Raw genomic sequence first — 24,617 nt, 5'->3', positions numbered from 1 at the left:
ATTGCAATCATGAAGCTCCTACTTGCACTCTGCACTGCAGCCACATTTTGTTTCTTCTTTATACCTGCAGGTAAGCCTAATTGAGATACATTAATAAGGGTTATTAGACTACTATATTACTGTGTCGACTTTACAATTGTGTGTCATGTATAATGCATGGAACTGTGAGCTGATGTATAACTTTATAACCTTGGTCAATGTAGGTGAATGCATGGACATAGTTGGAGGGAATGAAGTTATTCCCCATTCAAGACCTTTCATGGCTCATCTTAATGTTGAATGTGGTGGAGCACTGATTAAACCAGATTGGGTACTGACTGCAGCACACTGCTTTACGTAAGTCTGCAATTTGCAGGACTGAAGGAACTGAGCTGTTTTTAATATGAAGATGCAGACACCTGCATGAATAGCTTAGTAAATTAACATCCATATCTTGTAATAGTTGCTGTATACAATGTGAATTCAGGAAAACAGTGCAGAATTGTTTGGAACCTGTTTCATAGAATGCATATCTATCTATCTATAAAAGTATTTTCAGGACTGACAGTTAATTGAGCTTGCATGTCATCGCAAGCTCTACTGATCTCTGCATCTGAAAATGCCCTGATGTAGGCTACGGTACTGTACTTAAGGTGTGAATGAAACCAGTTCCACACGCCGTCAACAGAGAAACTGCATATCCACTTCCATAAATACATGAAGTTTTCTTCATTATAATTTGGTTAAACACTTAATTTGCAGATTGATATGAGTGGATACCACATTTCTGATGTCTGCAATCATTCTGAGAGGTAGTTCCTCAAATATTAGTTTTTTTTATTTATTTATTTATTTGCTCTTAAATTCTAATATAATGCAGGCTAGCCAAAGTATACTCCAAGAATTTCACTGTTCATTCCAGACACTAAATGGTTACTTAACACTATTCAAAATATAACACATTGTGTTCCATGTTCCATTCCACCATTTGGATTTACATCCTTGTGCATGTTTTATTTTGGAGAACAGTGGTCGTCTAGACCTGGTGACCCTGGGGGCTCATTCAATTTCAAATTATGAAGAAGAAAAGCAGACATTTCAAATCAAGACAAAAATTAAACATCCCCGATACAACAACAAAACTACGGATAATGACATCATGCTTTTACAGGTATTGTTTGCAAAGGCTGCACAAAATGAGCATTATTCATTAAAGTCATATTAAGTGTGCCGGAAAATGCGTTACAATGTCTGCATTTTGTGGTTTAAGAAGCGGTCTTTGTATTTTGAGAAACTTATTCTGCCATATTATTGGATATATATATATATATATATATATACTATATATATAATATATTTATATATAATATACTATGTATGTGTGTGTGTGTGTGTGTGTGTGTGTGTGTTGTCTGTACACTATATTAAGTTTCACAGATTCCAAAAACAAATACGTAAATAATTGGTTAACAGATTTTCACACTTTTTTGTTACTCAAAAAGCTGGACGGTAAAGCAAAACTGAACAAGTTTGTATCGATCCTTCCACTTCCTACCTCTGGAGAGGAAGTCAAAGCTGGTACAGGTTGCAGTGTTGCAGGATGGGGCCTGATGAAGTTCAAAGGACAGTTTGCTGACACGCTCAGAGAAGTAAACATCACTGTCATAGACAGAGAGCTTTGCAACAGCAATGACTATTATAGGAAGAGAGTAACAAAAAACATGATGTGTGCAGGAGACAAGAATGGAGGAAAAGATGCATGTCAGGTAAGTGCTCCATCATGCTGTTTATATTCACATGTGCAAATCTGTCTAGAGGAGGATGACACACAAGGGCTAATTCTATAGCATGCCTATTCTCTAATGGCATAAATAAAGAAATACCGGTATATAAGCATATTCAAGATGTTTTTAGATGCAGGGACCAAGATGAAATGCCAAAGATAATCATGTCAATGAACACATGTAGTTTCTTCCTTGACATATTTGTTTTGATGATGTACAGTACAATAAGCATTTTAGAAGTTCAAGAAGTGCATTTGTGTCGCGGTTCAATTAATGTTCTTCTGTTTGTCAATGTAAACAGACACATTTTTTGAATGGTTTAATCAAGTTAAATGTCCTTCACTTTAAAAGCAAAAGGTTTCATACAGTTAAAATGGTTAACTTCATGCCACACTAGGGCCCAACAGAAACACGTCAAGCAAAAGTTTTTTTTTTTTTTGTAATGTATGTTTTTGTTGTTCTAGGGAGATTCAGGTGGTCCACTACTTTGCAATGGTGTCTACAGAGGTATTGTTTCCTTTGGTGCAGAATGCGGACTTCCTAAAAAGCCTGGGGTCTACACTCGTCTCACAGAGGAATATCTTGCATGGATTAAAAATGAAACAACATTTTAACTGAAGATGTGTTTCCTGTAAAACAAGCTAGAACTGATCTCCTTCAGTAAAAGTTTGCTAGACTAATATGTTTTATGCTTTTGTTAAGGTATCATCATGTTATTTTAATAATAGATTTGTGCAACATTTGCCAATTTTTGTCAATTATTGATGTCACTTTTTTTATCTGTGAGGGTCGCACAAATGCAAGCAATATCACAAGATACCAGTAAATAATGCAATTATACAGCATTCACTTATTTCTTTAATTCTCCTTTATTATAAATCATATACAACCTGGATCTTAGCACACATATACATAGCCCAAACAGATTCTAAATACAAGTGCCAACCAGAAAAAAAAAAAAAAAAGTGTATGACAATATAATGCAGTGTATCCATTAACCTGCCCCCCTGCAACACTCCCTCAGTGAGTGTAAGAAAAGTCACGACAGGTTAGTTGCAGGGAGACAGGAGAATGGTTACACTCAGGTGTATCAGCTGCATTAGAGCTGTATCGAGGCCACTTTGGTGCTTTAACATCCGCTTTTAAAAAGACACCAGGATGTGTGACTAAAACAGAAACCGAAAATCAAAGTAAATCCATACAAAGAACAACGCATTAGTTATTCACTGTGATATTTCCATACCAACAGGGTGTTCTACCAAGAAGCAGTTATTGGATATTGTGAGCTTTTAAGGTTTTATCAGAATTTCCAAGAAAAATTAACATTACCCCCAGCCCCCCATTGCAAGTTTGTGTTTAGCTCATTCTTCCCTGACTCACCCCAAACAGCCTGCAGTGCCAACTCAAACATCTAGAGGATTTCGGTACAGGCAGCTTTCATGACTTTGCTAGATAAGCACACCCACAGCAATAATGTGCCAATAATTCAGCTTTCGTACCTATGAGGTTGTCTTGGTACTTGTCATTAAATCAGAGAAATCCACAGGCATGTCAAATTAAATGACAAGGTCAATTACAAACACATTGATCTTGAGAATGGAAATAGAGTGCTAGAGCTGCACAATTACAGACTGTGATTTAAATGATTGTACAATCTGTCAGAAACTGCACTACTCAATTTAGCTAACAATCTTATCACTTTTTCATTCAAATGTTGACAAGCCCTCCTGGGATTTACACAAGAGAGCAGTTAAGATAAAGGCAGCTCTACAGTTTTTTTTTTACTTTTTTTAACATCTTGTCCTGATGGTGTTGTTATTCTGACCATGTGACTTGTTTAGATTAGTGAGTTTCTTGGAAGTTTTATAGCAGTAAAATTATTTTATTTCTAACTATAAATTTGCTTTGGCCTTTGCACATCAAAATAGGGTGACATCAGAAATTACCAAAAAGGTGAAAAAAAATGTATATGTTTAATTGAGACTAAATTTAAGTGTGCACACTCAATACACACACACATTCAGTAGTGAAAAGTACAGTAATTAATAAACAATACATACATAAACACAATAAAGCATTAAGTTTATAATTAAACCAAATAAATGGCAGCTAACATTTTGACAGTATTAGTGAACATTTCAAGGGTTAAGGTTTCACCAACGATAGATTTAAGGGTTAGCCTAGTCCAGGCCCTTATGGGCAACGGTGAAAAGGTCTATCATGATTGATTCATTGACAGCCGCTGCCATGCTCCTTGAGTCATTCAAGTTACAACAATGTAAAGCATACATGAATCTTACGAATAATCCTCTTTGAGAAGTGGTCAACAAACAGTTAATATTACAGCACAATGCTTGTTTAATTCTTAGAACATTTACTGGAATTACCATCTATTCAGACAACCCTAAAGCAAGAAACTAAAATAAGGCATGGAACAGAAATCTAGCCTACATTAGCTCTGACCACAGAGCTTTTCAGCCCTTGACTCAACACTTGAGCAGCCTGGTGGGTTTCAAAATGTGAAAACTAACCGACGTGATGCAGTTTAAAAAATAACAAGACAGAGACAAAGAACAGAGTTTTTTTTTGCACAGGTTTTTGCTATATTGTGCGTATGTTTGTGAGTGTGTGTGTGTGTGTTTTGGTAACAAGCCCTTGTCAAGTGTATTATTTAAAAACTACTTGGTTCAAATAATTTATATTGCTGATATATATTAACTCAAATAAATAACTTACAATTACACGAATACATCATTTTACTTTGCATTCTAATTCAAACCTCCTGTGCAAATATACATAAGATGTTAACCCTTTCAACACTTGATTTGTGGAGTGCTATACAGCTCTTCTGTGTTGAAAGGGTTACACTTCAAAGCATACACTTTATTAATTTATTACAAATGTTCCCATTGGATAATACCCATAGGTAACAGTCTAGCAAGTTTGTAAGGGACTTCACGAGTAGCAAACACAACATGTAAATGCACTAAAATACTACCTAAAAAAAACAATTCAGTATATTACACATCACAAGCAATTTACCACAATGAACCATTTACTTGGTGATTTACTTGTCATTTTTATAGTAAACATTTCATTAATTACCATATTTTATTTCCGGGGGGGGGGGGGGGGGGGGGGGGGGGGGGGGGGGGGGGGGGGGGGGGGGGGTGCTTTAAACAGTTTAAAAATGAGGCACAAGTATGCCAAACTGCGTCAGAGCTGGGAATTGAAATGTGAATTTTCTGGTTCAAAGACATCAAAGCTAACCACCAAAACGATAGATAGACCTAGTCCTGCCCACTGCCACCCTTTGAGGTTTCAGGTATTTTTTCGCATATCAAAGAATCAAAGTAGTTGGCAGCTACTAAGTAAAAATGTGGCTTCATAAAACCTATTGCCATCACTCAGACATTATACAGGACTGTACTGTGTGTGCATGTGTGTGTGTGTGTGTATATATATATATATATATATATATATATATATATATATATATATATATATATATATATAAAATCTATAAACACACACACAAATAGATGAAGGCTATATTTGCATCCTGAGCCATTAAAAAAAAGGAACAATACCCCAGCAGTGACATCAGAAAGTGATATTCCTCTTGAGGAAAATATACTTGAACTTTGACCCTTTCGACCCCTCGAGACCATCACTTTCAATTCAAAACACAAAATGTCTCATTTTCAATCACTCAACAACACCCACAGTACAGGAATGTTCATTAATGAGCAACAAAATGAGAAAAGTTAAAAAAAAAAAAATGATGTAAAGCTGGTACATTCATATCTCAGAGAAACTGGAGAGGATCGGGAAATTAAGGTAAAGGCACTCATCCAAATACAGCTGAAGCACTAACGGATAACGACATAGAACATCTGTACAGCACTGAAACAATAATTTAAAAAAAAAAAAAAAAAAAAAAAAAAAAACAAACTGTACTGCTGAACCTCGTCTTCTTTAATATTAGCATCACAAGGGTATCCATGTATTAAACAAAACAGATGGGCCTCTTCAGTGAGTTACAGGAAAACAATTCCATCTCGGGTATCTGTGACAGTTTATAAATTAAAATTCATTCGTAACCAAATCGACTACAATGTCTCTGTTGTCTATGACATTGTTTTTAAAATTTACGAAAAACAATTCGAAATATAAATTTGAAGTTCTCAATATAATTCTCCATAGCTGTCTCTATAATAAACAACATCGCGTGAAATTTTGTTATGCTTACACCCTATCCTAACATATTTCTGTCCCACCTCTGTTCACTCATGATTGGACAGCTGCAAAACCAGGGCAGATTTTTTGCTTTCCCATTGGTTAAACTCCCAATTATGTCCTGCCTCTGCTCACTCATGACTGGACACCTGATAGCAAGGGCCAGATCTTTGACTCTCAGATTGGTTAAAGCAACTAAAGACCTTCAACTGTTTATGTTCCGATTACATTTTTTTTTTTTTTTTAATTAACCTGAGATCAACTCTTTAGTTGATTAATTGGTCCAATTAATCTATTAGTCGGAGCAGCCCTAATATACTTATTTTACCCCCACTGGCAGAGATTTAATTGTAATATGTCATAAAGAATATTTATTTTTCTATCATGCCATGAGCTAAAATCTCCAGAGCAACAAGTAAATTTATTCAGTATTTCCCATGTTTACTGGCTATTATAGAAAAAAAAAAAAAAAAAAAAAAAAAAAAAACTTCATGCATTAAAACCAACAGCATCAAAAGATCCTCTGAACATAAAAACATATCTTCCATGCATTCCACAGGCAGCAAAACCTGTTTAAACATTCTATAATCAAGTATGAAAGTTATTAATTAAGTTTTGCCTATTTTGCTAAATTGATGCTTCCTTCAAAATAATCAATTTTGTACTTAAAAATAATCTAGAAATGGCAAACAATTCACAACAGCTTTAAGTAGAATGTAAAGTTATGCAAAACTTCAGCGTGGAAACTCATGACAGTGGGGGTGTAATGACTCCTCGTGTACCAATAAATCATGATACTTGTTTTTGCGTGACATATCGTATTGTCATAGAGGTTTGTATTATTGTATCACAATACATGACCAAAAGCACAACATAGCTTGCTGTAGTTCACAAAGTCATTTTTAATGAACAATGAGTATTTTATAGTTGGTATGAACACAACTCATTTAAATTTTTGTTTTTTAACACAATAGTCCGTTATTAATTGATCATTTTATCTTATTATTCATCCTACATGTAGCCAATCAGGGCCATCACATGTATCATGATACATATTGTATTGTGACCCGAGTATCCTGATATTGTAAGTATTGTATCACAATATTAGTGCATTGTTACACCCCTGCTAAAGAGTACCTCTTTAACTACAGAATCTATTAACCCTACTGGGATTGTCCCCCAGTGTGATTTACTGAGGCTCAGTTCACATCTACACTGCAAACATGCTCAGGTAATATCAGTCAGACTTCTCTGGGCCTTGCTCTTGATATGCGTCTTCATTGTCTTTGGCTCTCCACACACAGGCAGTTCCATCGGCTGCTGCGGAAAAAAACTGTCTTCCATCTGGGCTTAAAGCTAAATTCAGAACTCTTCCTTTGTGACCTAATCAACAAAGACAAGGCAGTTTACTGTCAACATTTCATTTAATGTGTGCTAGTGATTTACAAGACATTGCCTTCAAATACTCAGCCAATTCAGTCTGCCAGTTGCTATAAAAAGGGATAACCACATAACCTACATTAACAGATTGTGCAATAACATCTTGTGACAAATATCCATGCAAGGTTTTATCTCAGTTAGGTGAGCATGCAGTTCTCATGCAGGACTTAGTGTTATTGGGAGAAAATGAAACTTCCTGCAACAGAAATTATCCAGTTATACAGTTAATTACTCAAAGACTTAAATTACATTGTTATATATTTTTTGTTGTCCCCTTTCCTTGTCATTCTGTGTTAATTATTATATTTATAATTATAATGTATAATTACCACCAGGTGCAGGGGATTAACTAAATCATTAAACAATTAAAACAATTACAAAAACCCTTAGCCCATTCACCCACAAGTGCATTTTCAAAAGTTTAGCAGGGAGGAATTTTAACCCCCTCCCTGCTATCTTACAATATATATTTTTGAAAGCTACTGTATTTCATGGAGCTCCTGCTATATTTTACACACATGATTTACACCTGTGAACAGTTTAGAAATTGTGTTTATTTTATACATGAACTGCTGATGAAAGTCAAAAGATAAAGGATGAATGTGGTGTATACATCTTAAGATAAACTACATTAGAATTCAGTGGTGTGCATCCTTCCTGTTACGAAAGTCATGTAAAAAAAACATTCTGAAGCAACTATATTTATGTGACATTGTCAAGAAATAATCTCTGCAAAGTTAATGCAATATAACATATTCACGTATTTAACTCATATAGAATTTAAAATAACTAGTCTTTCAAGAACTCATGCACTGTAGCTTTGAAATCGGCCCAGTCTCATTAACACAAATTACAAAAGGACAAGCAACAAATTTTGCATTAAACCACCAATCAAAAGTCCTTAAATTGGTGCAACTGTAAATGTCACAATTGCCCGCAGCTTTCACACATCTCATTATAATATTTCAGAGCCCTCGTTTGCAGTATCTCCACGAATTTATGCAGGAACTCTCATAATTACATATCCATCTTCGTCTGAACCACAAACAGAATCTGCTGCAGCAAAGCATTCCCTAAAAAGTCGCAAATAGCATTGCACTTGTTTAGTACAATTCACCCAAGACTTGCGACTCGTGGCAACTGGTTTGTGACTATTGCGAGAGGTACAACACTTTAGTACACCTATCCCACAGTTACTTCAGCAGTTGCTAGAAAAGCTGTCTTACTGTAAAGTACTCACCATGCAACTCAGTTACTTTAGTAATAGATGGAAAGTCCCACCGAACAATCTGATTTCTGGGAAGACCATGTCCAGTTATTAGTTCCTTTGTTTCTTTCACCCAAAGTAATGAACAAATCTAAAAAATAAAGGAAATAAATGATTATGGAATATGGATTATGGAACAAATAATATAATGATTCACTATAACATTGTGACATTTATGGCCTTTGTACATTGTACATTTTAGTTACACACGCGCATCTGCAGCTACAAGTAAAAATGTGGCATAGATTTTAAAAGTAAGATGTTCATGACCTTCAACATCATGAACCAACTTCATAATCCTCAAGGACATTTACAGCCACTCCAGTGTTAAGGAAAGTGAATGTAGCACTTTGCAATAGTCTGCAGTGTGTACAAATTGAAATTCTCCTTAGGGTCAAATGTTGCAATGTTGGTATTTTGTATAACATCAGGTTTTCATTCACAATCTCTCTTATTGTCTTATTATTCTTTTTTTTTTCAATTGATGTCTGCTGCTTACCTGTGAGTTAGTGTGAGTAGATTTAATGCAGCTCCCAGTGTTTGTGTCCCATATTCGTAGAACTCCATCCTTCATTCCTCCCCCTACAGCCACCACTTCAGACTGCCATGGACACCAATCCATTGCCTAGAATAACAAGCAAGACTTGAGGGGGGTCACACTATAAAAAATAAAAACATACGAGGGAGCTGTGTTGCTGGTTCTCCAGTGCTATTTATTGAACACAGGTAAGACAGTGATTGGATGTATTTGAAGTAAGCATCTGAAAAAAGGCATTGCCTTTCTGGTCGTTATAGGATGTAAATCTTTGTATCTTAAAAGATAATATGATTTACTTGTACATTCAAGAACAGAAGAAGTTGTTAATGGAGTAACCTATCATTTTTCATTATGTACCTGCTTTCAGTTATATAAAGTTGGGGAATTGTTGGAAAATATTCCAGCTATAAAAATCACAATTTCACAATATGGTGACTTTGGCCACAAGACTGAAATACTGTTAAGCCCATCTCTTACCTTCACAGCTGTGGGGTGGGCCATTGTCTGTAGGGGCTGGCTGCGTACCATCACGCCTGGATCACTGGGCCAGATATTCAGCAGGCCGTCACTTGAGCCGCTAGCAAGGCGACCACCATTAGGTGACCATTTAAGCCCACAGATACTTTTCTGGTGACGGAGAGTCCCAACGTGATGTTGTGCAATTCTGACATCATGCTGGTGAATTAACCCTAAGTGTGAACCACTATAAAACAAGCATTGAATATTTATTACCTCTCACCAAAATCTTACCAGGCTTAGATATAACTTGTGTTTGTTGATGTAATGTCGACATACTGCAGTATCTTCACTGACTAAAAACCTGCTGATAGCAACCTATAAAACACCCTACAGTATTTACAAAAAACACACAGCTTTATCTTTGCTGGAATCTGTGTTATCCATATCTCAGTAATATATTTAACATAATGCAGATTGTTTTAGTATTTTTTTATTCACACATCATGTTTCATTAATCAACTGGAAATACATTTCTCAAATTTCACTCAAGACTGTTTGCCAGGCAAGACCAGAACAGTTCATTCTACAAAAATTCTGGTGCTCTGACTGACATGAATGGGTTGTGGAAACAGAAAGTGAGTATTGTTGCTAGAGGGAGCTGAAAAATATACTGCTGAGATACAGATGTATTTCTTGTAAACACTTCAATTACATTAGAAGTGCATTTATAATAAGTACAGAAAATGTGCCTTGTATACTTAAATAGCAGTTTGTCATTTTAAAAAAAAAGGATTAATTGACTTTAGTAGTAATTGACTTGTAGTACTTCCAGAGACAAGTAGTTTAAAATCAAGAAAACAAACAAATAAAATGATAGGTTGTCATTATAAAAGACAACCCCTTTATGACAAATAAAACTGTTCAAGTATAATGAGGTTAAAGTTTCAAGGGTTACCTGCTGAGAATGTAGTTATTCCAGCTGAGGGCTCCCACTACAGACTGATGACCAAGCATGTTTCTGAGTCTTTTCTTTGTTTCGACATCCCATAACTGCAAAACATAAAAAAAAAAAAGACCATATGCATCAGATAAAAGAAATTCTTATCCTACTATAAAAATTAAAAAAAAAACAAAAAAAACACACACTTAAAATGTTGTTTACCCAGATTATAAAGGGTATTTGGCCTACAATATCCCAATTAAATCAACTGGATAAGTTGATTCTAAGATCCTCTGGTCTTGAATGTAAAACACAGTTGTAAATGATAAGGGCCTGGGGGAAGATATGATAACAGTCATTTCTATTAAAATTGAGATCATTCATCTAACTAGTGGCGGATCCAGCTCTATATACCACCAAATATCCCTAAAAGTGCCACTGCTAAACAGTCTATCACAGTACTTTCTGCCCATGGCAGGGCACTGCCAATATTAAACAGTTATCACATTGCTTTTCATTTTAAAAGGTTGCTGCTTTAACAGAGTTACCTCAATCTAACTCCATTTCATAGACCCTGGTTAGCACTAATCTTGGACAACCCAATGTTACCTTAGGTAAGGCAGTCAATGATAAGTGCTATTTCGAGGTATCTGAAACCAGCCACATAACTGTACAAAAACATATGCATATTCAATTATCGGTTCTGAATGTTGAAAACGGAATTGGCCTGGAGATCACAGATCAAAGGTTTTCCCCACAATCCTTGTATGTCACTTATTTACCATTGTAACCATTATCTCCATTCAGAGCACAAAGGACAGACAGACGGACAGAAAGTATAATTTCAATACTATGCCTTGATTCACATGGCTGCAGATAATAGCATTGACTGATGCTGCAAAATAAAAATAATAATTCTATACGGGTTGTTATTTAACAACCGTCTATAAAAACAGTATTTATATTTAACCACTGTACAGACATGCATGGTATGGTTTTCGCTCCTATTAAGGCCCTTTTATTTTCTCATCAGCCACAACAGCAGCTGTAACACTTGAGTCCACAGGGAGGTTTGTGAATTGAATCTGCAGAGTGAATTACCTGAACTTCACCATCACTAGTTCCAATTGCAAGACAATTGCCATGGTTTATCCAGGCAACCGATGAAACATATTTAGTGTTAGAATTTAAATGGATTCCTCCTAACGTCTTGTGGGTTTCGGCATTCCACATATAAGTAGAGGAATTTAAAGCCACAGCAACAAGGTTTTTGGAATTCCAATCCAGTAAGTTTAAGTCTGAAATTTAAAACAAATAAACTGTTAATACGTCCTGCGTAAGCAGTGACTGCTAACACTACAGCAAACCTTTGGTATCTAATAAATATATAACACCCCCAGATCTCTGGGACATTCTGGTTCTAGGTGTGCAATATAGCTGACAGACTATTACGACTACTTGACTGATTGACAGGGATAACAGGTTATGACAGAGTGAATTAATCCTAGTCAACAATCTCCCTCCCGACCTGTGAGGGAGCTGTGTAGCAGGAACAGTGTTTGGCAGTTCATTCCAGGGTCAGTTGGAAACCAGCCATCCAGGAAGGGGGCGGAGTCACAATGCCAGAAGTCATCACCGTACGAAGAGTCAGTCATGGATTGGAGTAGAACTAGCTATCACAGGAGGCGTGACTGAAGGTATAACAGGGGGTGTGACGATGTAATAATGTAAACTTTGATGTAGTTACCGAAAGGACCCATATAGGAGATGGAAGTAATTTATTATCGTGTGTGTTTCGGTTTCGTGTTTTGTTGTTCTACTGTTTTTTGTACTTTCATTGTTAGATGGCTGAATACTAACCGGGAGCTGTCGCTACAAGCCAGCACCAAACCTGAATTACATTACACTACTGTTGTCTTTCACCATAACTGCACAAGAGCACTCACTATCTGGAGAAGTAACCGTGTCTGTGTTTGGTGTTGTTATAAAGTATTGATTTATTTCGGAACTGAAAACCTTGTATTGCACGGAGCGATACACATGGCTGTGTAGAGCCCGTGCTTATTATTTAAGTGTTGTTGACACACAACCCAGCCAAATAAAGGAGCTGTTTTATTGAACTTCCACTGTCTTGTGTATGTTATTCCTGAGCACTGCACCAAATATACCTGCGCACTGCAAGCCACCTGTCACACAAGTTCAATAACTTCTTGTAACAAATATCCATGCATCAGTTTGAAAAACTCAGGTATTCAAATACAGTCTTGATTATAACTACCACAAGCCTGAAAAATGTGTAGTAAAGAATGTAACATATTTCAGCCCAATTCAAATCTTTAAGTGTGTTATACAGAGCAGACAGCTCATGGCCTTCATTGACATCCACAGTGTGTTGTATAAAGTGCCCTGCACATTGAAATGAAAACAATGTCGATGAATGTAAGCGTGCTGCCTGTCATATGCTCCTTCTCAACAGTGATATGATGAAGGACCTTGCCAAAACACTTGTCTTCTCGACTTAAGTTTACTAAACCTTACAATGTATAATTAGGTGTTTCTGAAGTTCTGGATGGATCTTGAATGAGATCTTTACAACCATTTGAATTTTTTGGTGGTCTATTTCTAACGTGAAATGTTTTTTCTTCTGCTTCCTGCTGATACATAAGAACATAAGAACATAAGAAAGTTTACAAACGAGAGGAGGGCATTCGGCCCATCTTGCTCGTTTGGTTGTTAGTAGCTTATTGATCCCAAAATCTCATCAAGCAGCTTCTTGAAGGATCCCAGGGTGTCAGCTTCAACAACATTACTGGGGAGTTGATTCCAGACCCTCACAATTCTCTGTGTAAAAAAGTGTCTCCTATTTTCTGTTCTGAATGCCCCTTTTTCTAAACTCCATTTGTGACCCCTGGTCCTTGTTTCTTTTTTCAGGCTGAAAAAGTCCCTTGGGTCGACACTGTCAATACCTTTTAGAATTTTGAATGCTTGAATTAGGTCGCCACGTAGTCTTCTTTGTTCAAGACTGAACAGATTCAATTCTTTTAGCCTGTCTGCATATGACATGCCTTTTAAGCCCGGAATAATTCTGGTCGCTCTTCTTTGCACTCTTTCTAGAGCAGCAATATCTTTTTTATAGCGAGGTGACCAGAACTGAACACAATATTCAAGATGAGGTCTTACTAGTGCATTGTACAGTTTTAACATTACTTCCCTTGATTTAAATTCAACACTTTTCACAATGTATCCGAGCATCTTGTTAGCCTTTTTTATAGCTTCCCCACATTGTCTAGATGAAGACATTTCTGAGTCAACAAAAACTCCTAGGTCTTTTTCATAGATTCCTTCTCCAATTTCAATATCTCCCATATGATATTTATAATGTACATTTTTATTTCCTGCGTGCAGTACCTTACACTTTTCTCTATTAAATGTCATTTGCCATGTGTCTGCCCAGTTCTGAATCTTGTCTAGATCATTTTGAATGACCTTTGCTGCTGCAACAGTGTTTGCCACTCCTCCTACTTTTGTGTCGTCTGCAAATTTAACAAGTTTGCTTACTATACCAGAATCTAAATCATTAATGTAGATTAGGAATAGCAGAGGACCTAATACTGATCCCTGTGGTACACCGCTGGTTACCACACTCCATTCTGAGGTTTTTCCTCTAATCAGTACTTTCTGTTTTCTACATGTTAACCACTCCCTAATCCATGTACATGTGTTTCCTTGAATCCCAACTGCGTTCAGTTTGAGAATTAATCTTTTGTGCGGGACTTTGTCAAAAGCTTTCTGGAAATCTAAATAAACCATGTCATATGCTTTGCAATTATCCATTATCGATGTTGCATCCTCAAAAAAATCAAGCAAGTTAGTTAGGCACGATCTCCCTTTCCTAAAACCATGTTGACTGTCTCCCAGTACCCTGTTACCATATAGGTAATTTTCAATTTTGGATCTTATTATAGTTTCCATAAGTTTGCATATAATAGAAGTCAGGCTTACTGGTCTGTAGTTACCTGGTTCAGTTTTGTTTCCCTTTTTGTGGATCGGTATTACGTTTGCAATTTTCCAGTCTGTCGGTACCACCCCTGTGTCAAGAGACTGCTGCATGATCTTGGTTAGCGGTTTGTAAATTACTTCTTTCATTTCTTTGAGTACTACTGGGAGGATCTCATCCGGCCCAGGGGATTTGTTTATTTTAAGAGCTCCTAGTCCCTTTAACACTTCTGCCTCAGTTATGCTAAAGTTATTTAAAACTGGACAGGAACTGGATGACATGTGGGGCATGTTGTCAGTATCTTCCTTTGTAAAAACTTGTGAAAAGTAATCATTTAACATATTTGCTATTTTTTTTTTTCTTCATCTACGATTTTGCCATTTGTTTCTCTTAAACATTTAATCTCCTCTTTGAATGTTCTCTTGCTGTTGTAATATTGGAAAAACATTTTGGAATTGGTTTTAGCTCCCTTAGCAATGTTTATTTCTATTTCTCTCTTGGCCTTTCTAACTTCCTTTTTGACTTGCGTTTGCAGTTCTGTGTACTCTTTCTGCGTACTTTCTTTTTGGTCCTTTTTTAATGCTCTGTAAAGTGTCTTTTTTTGCTGAATATTTTTTTTAATTGATCTATTAAACCATTTTGGCAATTGAGTTTTACATTTAGATTTGTCTACTTTAGGGATATAATTGTTTTGTGCCTCTAGTACTACATTTTTGAAGAACAACCATCCTTCATGAAGAACAACCGCTGTGACCGCTCTTGGTGTTTACTGTTCCTGTCTTGTTTTGTGATTAAATCTTTACCAGCATTAAGACAGACAAAAATTGACATTCCTTGAATCAATATTCTTTTAACATATTTGCCTCGACAGCCTCACCATCTACCAGCCCATATAGTTCAGAAAAACCAGCCATACTAGGGTGATACTGTCCAAACATTTTGCTCTTAAATAATGATCTACTATTAAAGACTGTTTCTTAATGCACACATGTACACAGGCATGTATACAGACACATGAAACAATATTAGCTGCATGACAAAAAGAATGTGCACATAACATTGCTTACGGCAGTGGGATTGTTAGCCACTTTTCTTCATTTGGATTCATATCCTGCTATTCTGCAATAACAAGACTTGGTAAGGTTTGGAATAACATCAATTGCGACAGCTGAGCTAGCTGAATGACTGATTCAGTTGGTCTGACTTTTTTTACTAAACTCCAGGACCTTAAAATGGAAAGACCAAAATATTGTCATATAATATCTTTAACTACGGGTGCATTGTTTGTACTTCGAGAAAACAGTCTCCCTCTCAACTATAAAATCCTGTCTCAGACTTTAATCCAAAGAGTGTTATATCTCTTCACACTTGATAAGCGCTGTACATACTTGCCAAGATTTCTTTGGAAACTGTTCAGCGGGACGCTTGTTCCCGGGGGGGTGGGGGGGGGGGGGGTGTCATACGCAAAAAACACTATCATATAATAATAGACGTATCCCCTCAACTGAACACCATACAACCAGCATGACAGTAAACACAAACACAACGAAGTGTTCTTACCTTTGTACACGAGTAAGTTAGTGATCAGCAGATGTGTCAGCCGGGACTATCCTGACCATATAGGGACTGTTGGCATGTATGTCTGTCACTTTATTTTAAGACTGCCATCCATGTCAAGTTTAATTCTTCCAACATCACATGTCATGTCATGCAGTACATATTGCATAATGGCATTACTTATTGAAGAGTATCACATAGGATAATACTTACAGTAATCATCCCTCAACCCAGTAATATCTAGTTTTATCTCAAGTTCTGGGAGAGTGCAGTCACCATTGACAGGACTACTCTGGATAGGATGGGGTCTGTCTGCTGAAGCTGAAATCAACAAAACAACACATTATTATGCATTGTGTTACAGGTTATGGTCACTTCATTAGGGCCTATGAGGCAATAATGTAAGCACAACTTGAGGCATGAGTGTACAAAGGAGCTGAACCCTTGTGATTGGATATACTTTGTATAAACAATTTCAAGACCCTTGTTTTTAAGGAATATCACCCCACCAATTTCTTGTTCAGCATGCTAATATTGAAGCATCATTTTTTTTAATTAAAAACAAATGAAGCTGTCACACCTGGCCTCAACACCACCATGGATAGATGCCCAAATTCTCCCTGCATGTTTCACCAAGTGCCATGGCCATAGAGGGTTGTCCCAACTCAATGGCTGGTCAAATTACAGCCTTAGTAAATGCCCAGACAACCTTTTTATAATGTTCATTTGCACCAGGGCTATACCTGCTGTGTAAGATTAATGCAGTTTCAAGGGTATCGAAACAGCCCTGTATCTGTCACCATCTCAGGTAGTTGAACAACATGATATATGTTCCCAATCATCATTTTATTGCTATTTGTGCACTCAAGGATATATGTTACATTTAATAACAACGCCCATATATTTATGCTTTGGGGCAATTTCTGAGAAGCCTAATCAAAGTGCAATGACCTCTAGCGATGTGCTTGGGTGCACACCATTAATTCCTTCCCCCTTGAACCAGAGTTTGTTAGAAATCTTTAACAAACAAATTTGAAGCGGGAAACAAATAATGCTGCATCCATAAATTAGGAAAAATAATGGGTATCATGGGATAATACTCAGATACAAAAAAATATTATGTAAGTTTATATAGTGTAATCTATTCATTTTCATGATATTGTTCTAATTTTGGATGTGCAGCTTTGAAGGGCTATTAATGTCACCGACATCCTTTCTAGCCTGTTTTTTTTTTTTTTTTTTTTTATATCCTGCAAATTATGTCAGTGCTACAGAAACCATTACTGTAAAATCTGTCAGACAGGGTTAAAAAGAAATCAGCTGACAACTCGGAAAAAAAAAAAAAAAGTTCTGCAGCAGATAAAGACCTTTTCAGAATGTGGTAAACCCAATAAGTTCAAAATAAAGGTTCTCAGGGTTTGTTACTCTGCTTCGCTTTCCCGTCAAGAGACAGACCCCTTTGAAGCAGCACAGGAAGTGAGGCGTCCTGTTTGGTATCAAAACTCTTTTCACAGAACCACAACCACCTTGCTGCAGATACAATAATGTTGAACACATGATTGCATACAAACGCCTGTGGAAAATATTCACTTTGCTCATTCTTAACACTTCAAGAGCACACAGTTTTTAATTTGAAAGGCTACAGAGGTCTCTCTTGTTAAAGTCTCTGTTTTATCTGCATGTTGTCAGTGGCATCCAGCACTGCTGCTACAAGCAGTATAAAGATTACAAAAAGATGATCGAACTTCAAAGCTTTCTGCTTGAGTCCAAAATGCAAGACATTATTTAAAGTACTTGCAGCTAACAAAATAATCCCCAACAGCTTACCTATTTTCACGTCCACGAGCTGCATCAGTCTCAAATGTGCAGTTTATAAAGAAGCACAGGTTATAACAAATATGTATTAAAAAGAAAAACACCTGGTACTACACTAGGTTAACAAAGGTTACTGTTCCCTTTCAATACCTATTCATAATTTCAACCATTCTTAGTGGTTCTTACTGCAATTACTCAAAGGTGCTTTAGCTATGAGCTCATGAGCTGCTTTTGTTGCCTGCCATACCCATGTGCAATTTAGGCTAGATCAGGCAAAGTGGCTTGCTATTTGCAAGTGTAAAAAACATAGTGCACAGCCATGTGTTGCCAGGAAAACAATGGAGATGGCTCTTACTTAACCTAGCCTTGGTTACAATGGCAAATAATTCAGATGAATTGCAAACATCACACAAATGTAAGATGAATGTAGAAATAATGAAGAAAGTTAAATTTGAAGGGCCTTACTCTTTACTGTTAACACATACTGTGGGGTGTGACAGCTGTATGCATCTCTGCCTTCCCCTGGTAAAATCTGTGCCTTGTATGTATGTTCTTAAGTTGTCCTTCCCATTACTGCTCATGGAAAGTCACTGTACCTTTGCAGGCAGGGCCTTCGCAGGGCCCGGTCATCTTCACATCGGGGGCTCTTTTCTTTTCATCACATAATTTCAGAGAGAATTCCTACAATAAGAAAGAAAGAAAGAAAGAAAGAAAGAAAGAAAGAAAGAAAGAAAGAAAGAAAGAAAGAAAGACTTCACAAGTGGTCATGAGTTATATTAGAATGTGAAAAAACCTCCAGTGTAATGGCAAATATTACTACTGTGAATATTTTGGGGGAGAGTTGACAGGTCCTTAGTACAGAGAGACACAGCGTGGCTAAATGCTGGCAGCAAGGATCACAAAAAGAAAGTCTAAATTCAGATGTTCTTCACACACCAATTGAATATTGGATGGGTGAAACTGCATCCCTTTTCTTGCACCAGATATCTTTTCTTAACCCTACTTAACTCTAAACAGACTATCTATAATCACTGTGAACCTTGGAAACATCTTGGAAACACCTTTGGGTCTTCATTACTACTACAATATTCAATACCGCCACTATTATCTATCAGGGGAATGGATTACTATGTAGAAGAAGGATTTTCTGACCAGTATACATGGAGCAGATGTGGTCTGGGTAGTTCTGTTAAATGTTCAATATATTTGATTGGATTGGTTTTCCTAATTCCCTGAATTCATTTTCCAAACACAGTGGATTGCAAATAAAAGAATTGGACAAATGAAAGTATTATAATACCTGTTTGCTCACGTTGTCAGCTGCTGATTTTGTCCCTTGACATGCTGCTGGTGGAGGAACGATGCCAGGTTGTATTTCACTGTGTTGCTTCAGCTTGTCTGGGGAAACTGGATAAATAATGCAGTACAAAGTTAACGTTTTGTTGAAATCATTTATGACACTTATTTAGCATTTAGGCTATTATCATGAGAAACAATAACAAAGCAGTATTTTTTTAATGTTTTTACTTTAGATGTAAGCAGCTATTAATAATTATCCACCTTTTCAAAAAATAACAAAACCCCAAAACCAAAGTAACAAAGTGGCCTGCAAATCAAACATCAACTGAGCCTTGAAGTTTTACACCCCGATTAGAATTAGAACTTGTACTACTATATTGTCTAAAATAAAACACCGTAACGTCACAATAAACACAACAGCAAGACTCTAACCTTGAGCTGTTAATGTTGTTTCAAGTTCTCCAAGCGTCTGCTCAGAGTCAGAACTGTTTTCTGCCGTTGGTGACAGATCTAAAGGAAGTCTTTGACAGACTGTGTCAAATTCTCTGTTGAAGGACTGCTGCCATCTTGCGGCCAAGGGGCTGCTAGCAACAGTAACCTCTGACCTTAGCCTTTTCACAATTCTGCTTTTAAATCTGGAGTATGATGTCTTTCCACGATCTACCTGCGGTAAAAAAAAAAAAAAAAAAAAAAAAAAATATATATATATATATATATATATATATATATATATATATATATATATATATATATATGTATTTGATTGTATCCTATGTTGCTTTAAGTCTATTAAATCCATATTTAATCACTAGTACTACTGTCCATCATGTATTCACATGAAAGGCAGTTCTGCTACAGTTTAACTTTAGCATTTCATTATTTCCTCAATTAAACAGCAAGCTATTTATATGGAACATTATAATAATCTTGGAAAATCAAACGTACATGTTAAAATACGTGACATATACACGTACTATAAAGATAAATATGTTATTTTGATGTGCAATACATGTATGCACATCAAAATGAAAAATATGGTGGTGGATCCCTTCTGTTTACCTTTTCCCTACTTCAGTCTGGTAAGACAGAAGCATCTGCCAACCGAGCAACAACTATCAGTACTATTTACAAAACCTTCCAGAACTGATGTCATGGCCACTCTAAATGGAACAAACTTACAGAGAGATTTTTTTTTTTTTTTTTTGTAATTACAGAATACATGTCAGGGAATACCATTTGCATTACAAATAAGTCAGCTGGACAATTTACCATTCTTGTGTTTGGAGGCTTCAAAGCCTAGCAATACTCAAACTAGTAAGGATTCTTCGATTGGCTAGATTAAAATACACTGTATTTATAAGTATAATTTAACAGAATAGGGGCTGCGTTGCAATATTGTAGTAATAACACACAAGCAAGCCTATTGTTTGACAGAAGCTGGCTGCTCATGAGCTAATGCAAGTTATTAGTCTGCTTATTCCGATAATTTAAACTTGCCATGGTCTCCTTGGAATGTTTTCTCGTACCATTAAGTGGATTTGAATTAAACAGTATGATGTAGTTATTTACATGAACTTGTCATAAACGATTTCAGGGAGAGAAGCGGTGTTGCGTAGTTTAAAAAAAAAAAAAAAAAAAAAAAGTCTGCTTTACCAGAAATATAAAGACATTGTAATTACTGTTTTCACTGATTAGTTTTCAACACTATAGTAATGTACCTCACACCGAAAACGCTACGTGGTACGTACCAGTATCGTGTTACAGACACAGAGTTCATCACTGCATTCCTTCCCTGCGGAGACATTTTTCGTAATTCCCAACAAAAATGGAGAATCTTGCGGCGTATCATTTGAAATACCCGGTCCCGAAAGCTCGAATGTTTATTGTTTTTCTCACAATGATGATCTGCACGGGTGGTCTGTTTCTGTTGCAGAATACATTTTTGAAAACATCTAAACCTAAAGATTTCTATTCTTTCCAAGTGAAGGATTTGAAAGGGAGGACCGTTTCCCTGGAAAAGTTCAGAGGCAAAGTAAGTAAACTATTATGTGTTTCTTTGGTTTTTCCATGAAAAAGTTTTGACTTTTTTTTTATATATAATATATATAATATATATATATATATATATATATATATATATATATATATATATATATATATATATATATATATATATTTTTTTTTTTTAAGCCAATTTTAAGAATAAAAACAATTTTATTTTTCATTGTTTAAATAACTTTTGAATGTCGAAGCACAAAGACCAATGCGCATGCGTTTACTTTATTTAATTATAATTTGGGGGCATTAGGTTAACTGTTATTGTAAAACTATCAGTGCAGTGTAGTAGGCCTCTCTCTAGAGATTTCAAATGTACGAAAAACTGTAAGTTTTTATATCTATTTAACGTTTAAGATTTTAAAAAAAAAACCGTGCAAATATAATATGTTGGTACATTATTTTTGTTTACGCTAGGTATGTTGTAACATTACACTGTGTTATAATACAGAGGGGCTTCCGCTCTGCTTTTGCAGTTATTTAACAGACAGTAGAACAAGTTTAATTGTGCCATATTAGCGTAGCCTACTTATAAGTGTGTTTCACAGAACTTCAAATTTAAGTTTTTAAAATGCAGCTCTCTTCCCTCTCTCTCCCTCTCCCTCTCCCTCTAGGCGTCTTTAGTTGTAAACGTGGCGAGTTATTGTGAGCAAACAGACCGAAACTACAAAGGACTGCAAGATCTACACCGAGAGTTGGGTACTTCACATTTCAATGTGCTGGCTTTTCCTTGCGGCCAGTTTGGAGATACAGAGCCAGGGTCTAACCGTGATATAGAGGCGTTTGCAAAGGAAAACTATGGCGTGTCTTTTCCTATCTTCAGCAAGATTAAGATAATGGGTTCTGAAGCGGAGCCTGCCTTTACATTTGTTACAGGTATAATATTTTGCTCACGTTTCAAAACGTTTCCCACAATCCTGATCAATTTTCTAAACATAAAAGCTACTGTTTCTTCTGCAATTAACTCTATTATAAAACATTTTTTTGACGGTCCAGTTTGTTTACACCCCATATGTTTTGTTTAACTTTATGTCACCATGAGGCAGATAGAATGTTGGATATCGATGATGAATTTTGAAATACACAGTTATTTCAAATTAACTTAACTTTTTTAAAATGTATTTCAGATTCAGCCAAAAAGGCGCCAAAGTGGAATTTTTGGAAGTATCTCATAAACCCCCAAGGCCAGGTGGTGAAATTCTGGAAGCCGGAAGAGCCCTTGGAGAACATCAAAAAGGACGTAGTAGAGTTAGTGAGAGAGATCATCTTAAAAAAGAGAGTAGAACTTTAAAACCTGAACTGTTTGTGCCTACACTTCGTGGCCAGGTCACACCTTAACCACTTAAAGTGCCGTGTTTGTGCTTGTCACCAGAAACTAAAACTGAAGTTGCCTTGAACACGCCAGCAGTTATTTCACATGTTGGTTTCAGAAGCAGTCACTGTGCTGCAATGTGGGGACTACACAGCATTTTCTGTTCAAAGGAATATCACTGACACACATTGGACAATGTCTGTAAGGTAGCACCAATGAATTTGTTTCAGATTAGTGTTTTAACCGCATTATACCGTTAGTTGGGTGATTCCTCAGTACTTTTTTGTGACCATGACCGAGTACTAATGCAGAAGTTTGTAAACAATTTAGAATAGGGACCTCCAACAGAATACTGAATGTTTAAACTGTGAGTATCCCAAAGACCAAGAATAACGTTTTAACTGAATGCTTATGAAATATACAGCAAGTGCAAAATTGCTGTCCATGCATGTAACCCATGTTTTAGTACATGATTTTAGGAATACTTTTACTCTACTTTTGATGACTTCCTTGATTTAGTTGGCAACTAGCTGTATTACTGAGTGTTTTAAGTGTTAGGACAAAATATGCCATGGAATTATCTAGTATAAATTGTATATTAATAGTTATTTAATCTGCTACAACGGCCTAAAGATGTTCTTATTGCACTCCAAATGATCTTTGACTATAAAGCCTTGACAAGTGTGAATTACTAATAATGCTACATAGTGAATGAAAATATGGCATCATGCATTTTGTGGCCACAAGGCAAAATAGCCAGGTGGGATGAATACTGGATAAATTCTAATTTGCCAAGAGTTAAATTACAGGGAAACCTAAGCAAAGTGACTAATAGTCGTGTTTATTCCTTTAAAAGGACTATGTATATTTAAAATGCAATTTTATAAATCAAAGATTCATAGTTCTATGTATACCTGTAGGATTGACATTGAACTTCAGCTATATAAAAACTATATATTTATGTTCAGTAAAATTATGAAGATGGATTCAAATTTACATTTTCAATCATGTAAAGCCATGCATCAGTCGTATCATGTGAGGAGGCTTTTAAGTTTACCTGCAAATATATTAAAAGCAGACATAACTGTCACAGCTAATTAGACAATCACTAAACCAACGTTTGAAATATTGTAAGCTATATTAACATTTACCCCAGATTGCAGCATTTAAAAAAAAAAAAAAAAAAGTAAAACTGCTAAGTTGTATGAAACTACATGTTACATGTAAACTTGCCTCTGGGATACATTCTTTAGAAATAAGTACAGGCCCTGTTTACTTTGAATTAAACATTCTTAATAACGTAAACTGCATTCATAATCAACTTCAGGATTGTTGTTGCTGCACATTTTTATTACCACCACGTGTTAAGACTTGCCTGGCATTTAGTGTCAGCATATATTACCTTATGATAATGAAAACAGCATAGTAGAACTATAAGACAGCTCAATTCAACCTTTAATGACTCAATCTTGAACTGCCTAATGGTTCTGAGTATATAATTTCGAAACATCTCCTCTGCGATGAATTCCATGGCCCTCTTTTTTTAATTTCATCCAGATTCAGGTATTATTTCAAGGGGCAGAGAGGTAGTTTTTATTTTTTCAAGGGCGGGGTGGGGCAGAGGGGGGGAGTAATGTGTGTTCTGTTTTGTTTTTAATATTATGTTGCACTGAAGACAACAGATGTCTTGTTTGCAGATTACAGCAATAATAAAACTAGCTTTCTTAAATGTGTTTTACATTTATTTGTAATGTTTGAATTGCCAACAACAGTTGCATTTCCTTCACGTGTAGTAAAATATGGCTCTTTTGGGTCAGCTCTGCTTTGGAGGAACTTTCTTTACCTCCAGTTTCTGCTTCTCACCTGAAGGAGAGATCTTATTTTTCATATGCATACTCATCTGATACTTAAAAATGATCACTTAAAAAAATAAATA

General features: G+C 36.1%; 3 protein-coding genes across 3 annotated transcripts; 2 read left to right on the top strand and 1 right to left on the bottom strand.

Annotated features, from left to right (window-relative positions):
* LOC121315213 (granzyme A-like) lies at positions 1–3,178 on the top strand. Its single transcript, XM_041249298.1, has 6 exons — positions 1–70; positions 204–336; positions 1,009–1,150; positions 1,482–1,745; positions 2,228–2,270; positions 3,153–3,178. The coding sequence occupies exons 1-6, from the start codon at positions 10–12 to the stop codon at positions 3,176–3,178; spliced, it is 669 nt and encodes a 222-aa protein (XP_041105232.1). The 5' UTR covers positions 1–9.
* Positions 3,179–5,843: 2,665 nt separating this feature from the next.
* On the bottom strand, positions 5,844–21,138 carry LOC121314261 (cell division cycle protein 20 homolog B-like). Its single transcript, XM_041247323.1, has 11 exons — positions 21,063–21,138; positions 19,747–19,978; positions 19,316–19,422; positions 18,612–18,696; positions 16,414–16,521; positions 11,748–11,944; positions 10,662–10,756; positions 9,725–9,950; positions 9,209–9,334; positions 8,683–8,800; positions 5,844–7,385 (listed from the first exon to the last, which is right to left on the bottom strand). The coding sequence occupies exons 4-11, from the start codon at positions 18,643–18,645 to the stop codon at positions 7,240–7,242; spliced, it is 1,050 nt and encodes a 349-aa protein (XP_041103257.1). The 5' UTR covers positions 18,646–18,696; positions 19,316–19,422; positions 19,747–19,978; positions 21,063–21,138; the 3' UTR covers positions 5,844–7,239.
* Positions 20,969–24,410, top strand: LOC121314269 (probable glutathione peroxidase 8). Its single transcript, XM_041247335.1, has 3 exons — positions 20,969–21,346; positions 21,984–22,245; positions 22,497–24,410. Exons 1-3 carry the CDS (start codon positions 21,140–21,142, stop codon positions 22,658–22,660), a joined length of 633 nt encoding a protein of 210 aa, XP_041103269.1. The 5' UTR covers positions 20,969–21,139; the 3' UTR covers positions 22,661–24,410.
* The last annotated feature ends 207 nt before the right edge of the window (positions 24,411–24,617 follow it).

The sequence above is a fragment of the Polyodon spathula genome, chromosome 1, assembly GCF_017654505.1.
Source record: "Polyodon spathula isolate WHYD16114869_AA chromosome 1, ASM1765450v1, whole genome shotgun sequence".
NCBI classification, from domain to species: domain Eukaryota; kingdom Metazoa; phylum Chordata; class Actinopteri; order Acipenseriformes; family Polyodontidae; genus Polyodon; species Polyodon spathula.
The sequence above is the reverse complement of the archived record's forward strand: the minus strand, read 5'-3'. Positions and strand labels throughout refer to the sequence as shown.

Coding starts and splice junctions, on each gene's coding strand:
- LOC121315213 (XM_041249298.1), top strand. CDS start 10: ATGAAGCTCCTACTTGCACTCTGCACTGCAGCCACATTTTGTTTCTTC. Junction 1,151..1,481: donor ATGACATCATGCTTTTACAG/GTATTGTTTGCA, acceptor TTACTCAAAAAG/CTGGACGGTAAAGCAAAACT. Junction 1,746..2,227: donor GAGGAAAAGATGCATGTCAG/GTAAGTGCTCCA, acceptor TTGTTGTTCTAG/GGAGATTCAGGTGGTCCACT.
- LOC121314261 (XM_041247323.1), bottom strand. CDS start 18,645: ATGACCGGGCCCTGCGAAGGCCCTGCCTGCAAAG. Junction 9,951..10,661: donor AATAACTACATTCTCAGCAG/GTAACCCTTGAA, acceptor CTTGTTTTATAG/TGGTTCACACTTAGGGTTAA. Junction 7,386..8,682: donor TAAAGTAACTGAGTTGCATG/GTGAGTACTTTA, acceptor TTTGTTGATTAG/GTCACAAAGGAAGAGTTCTG.
- LOC121314269 (XM_041247335.1), top strand. CDS start 21,140: ATGGAGAATCTTGCGGCGTATCATTTGAAATACCCGGTCCCGAAAGCT. Junction 21,347..21,983: donor TGGAAAAGTTCAGAGGCAAA/GTAAGTAAACTA, acceptor CTCTCCCTCTAG/GCGTCTTTAGTTGTAAACGT. Junction 22,246..22,496: donor TGCCTTTACATTTGTTACAG/GTATAATATTTT, acceptor AATGTATTTCAG/ATTCAGCCAAAAAGGCGCCA.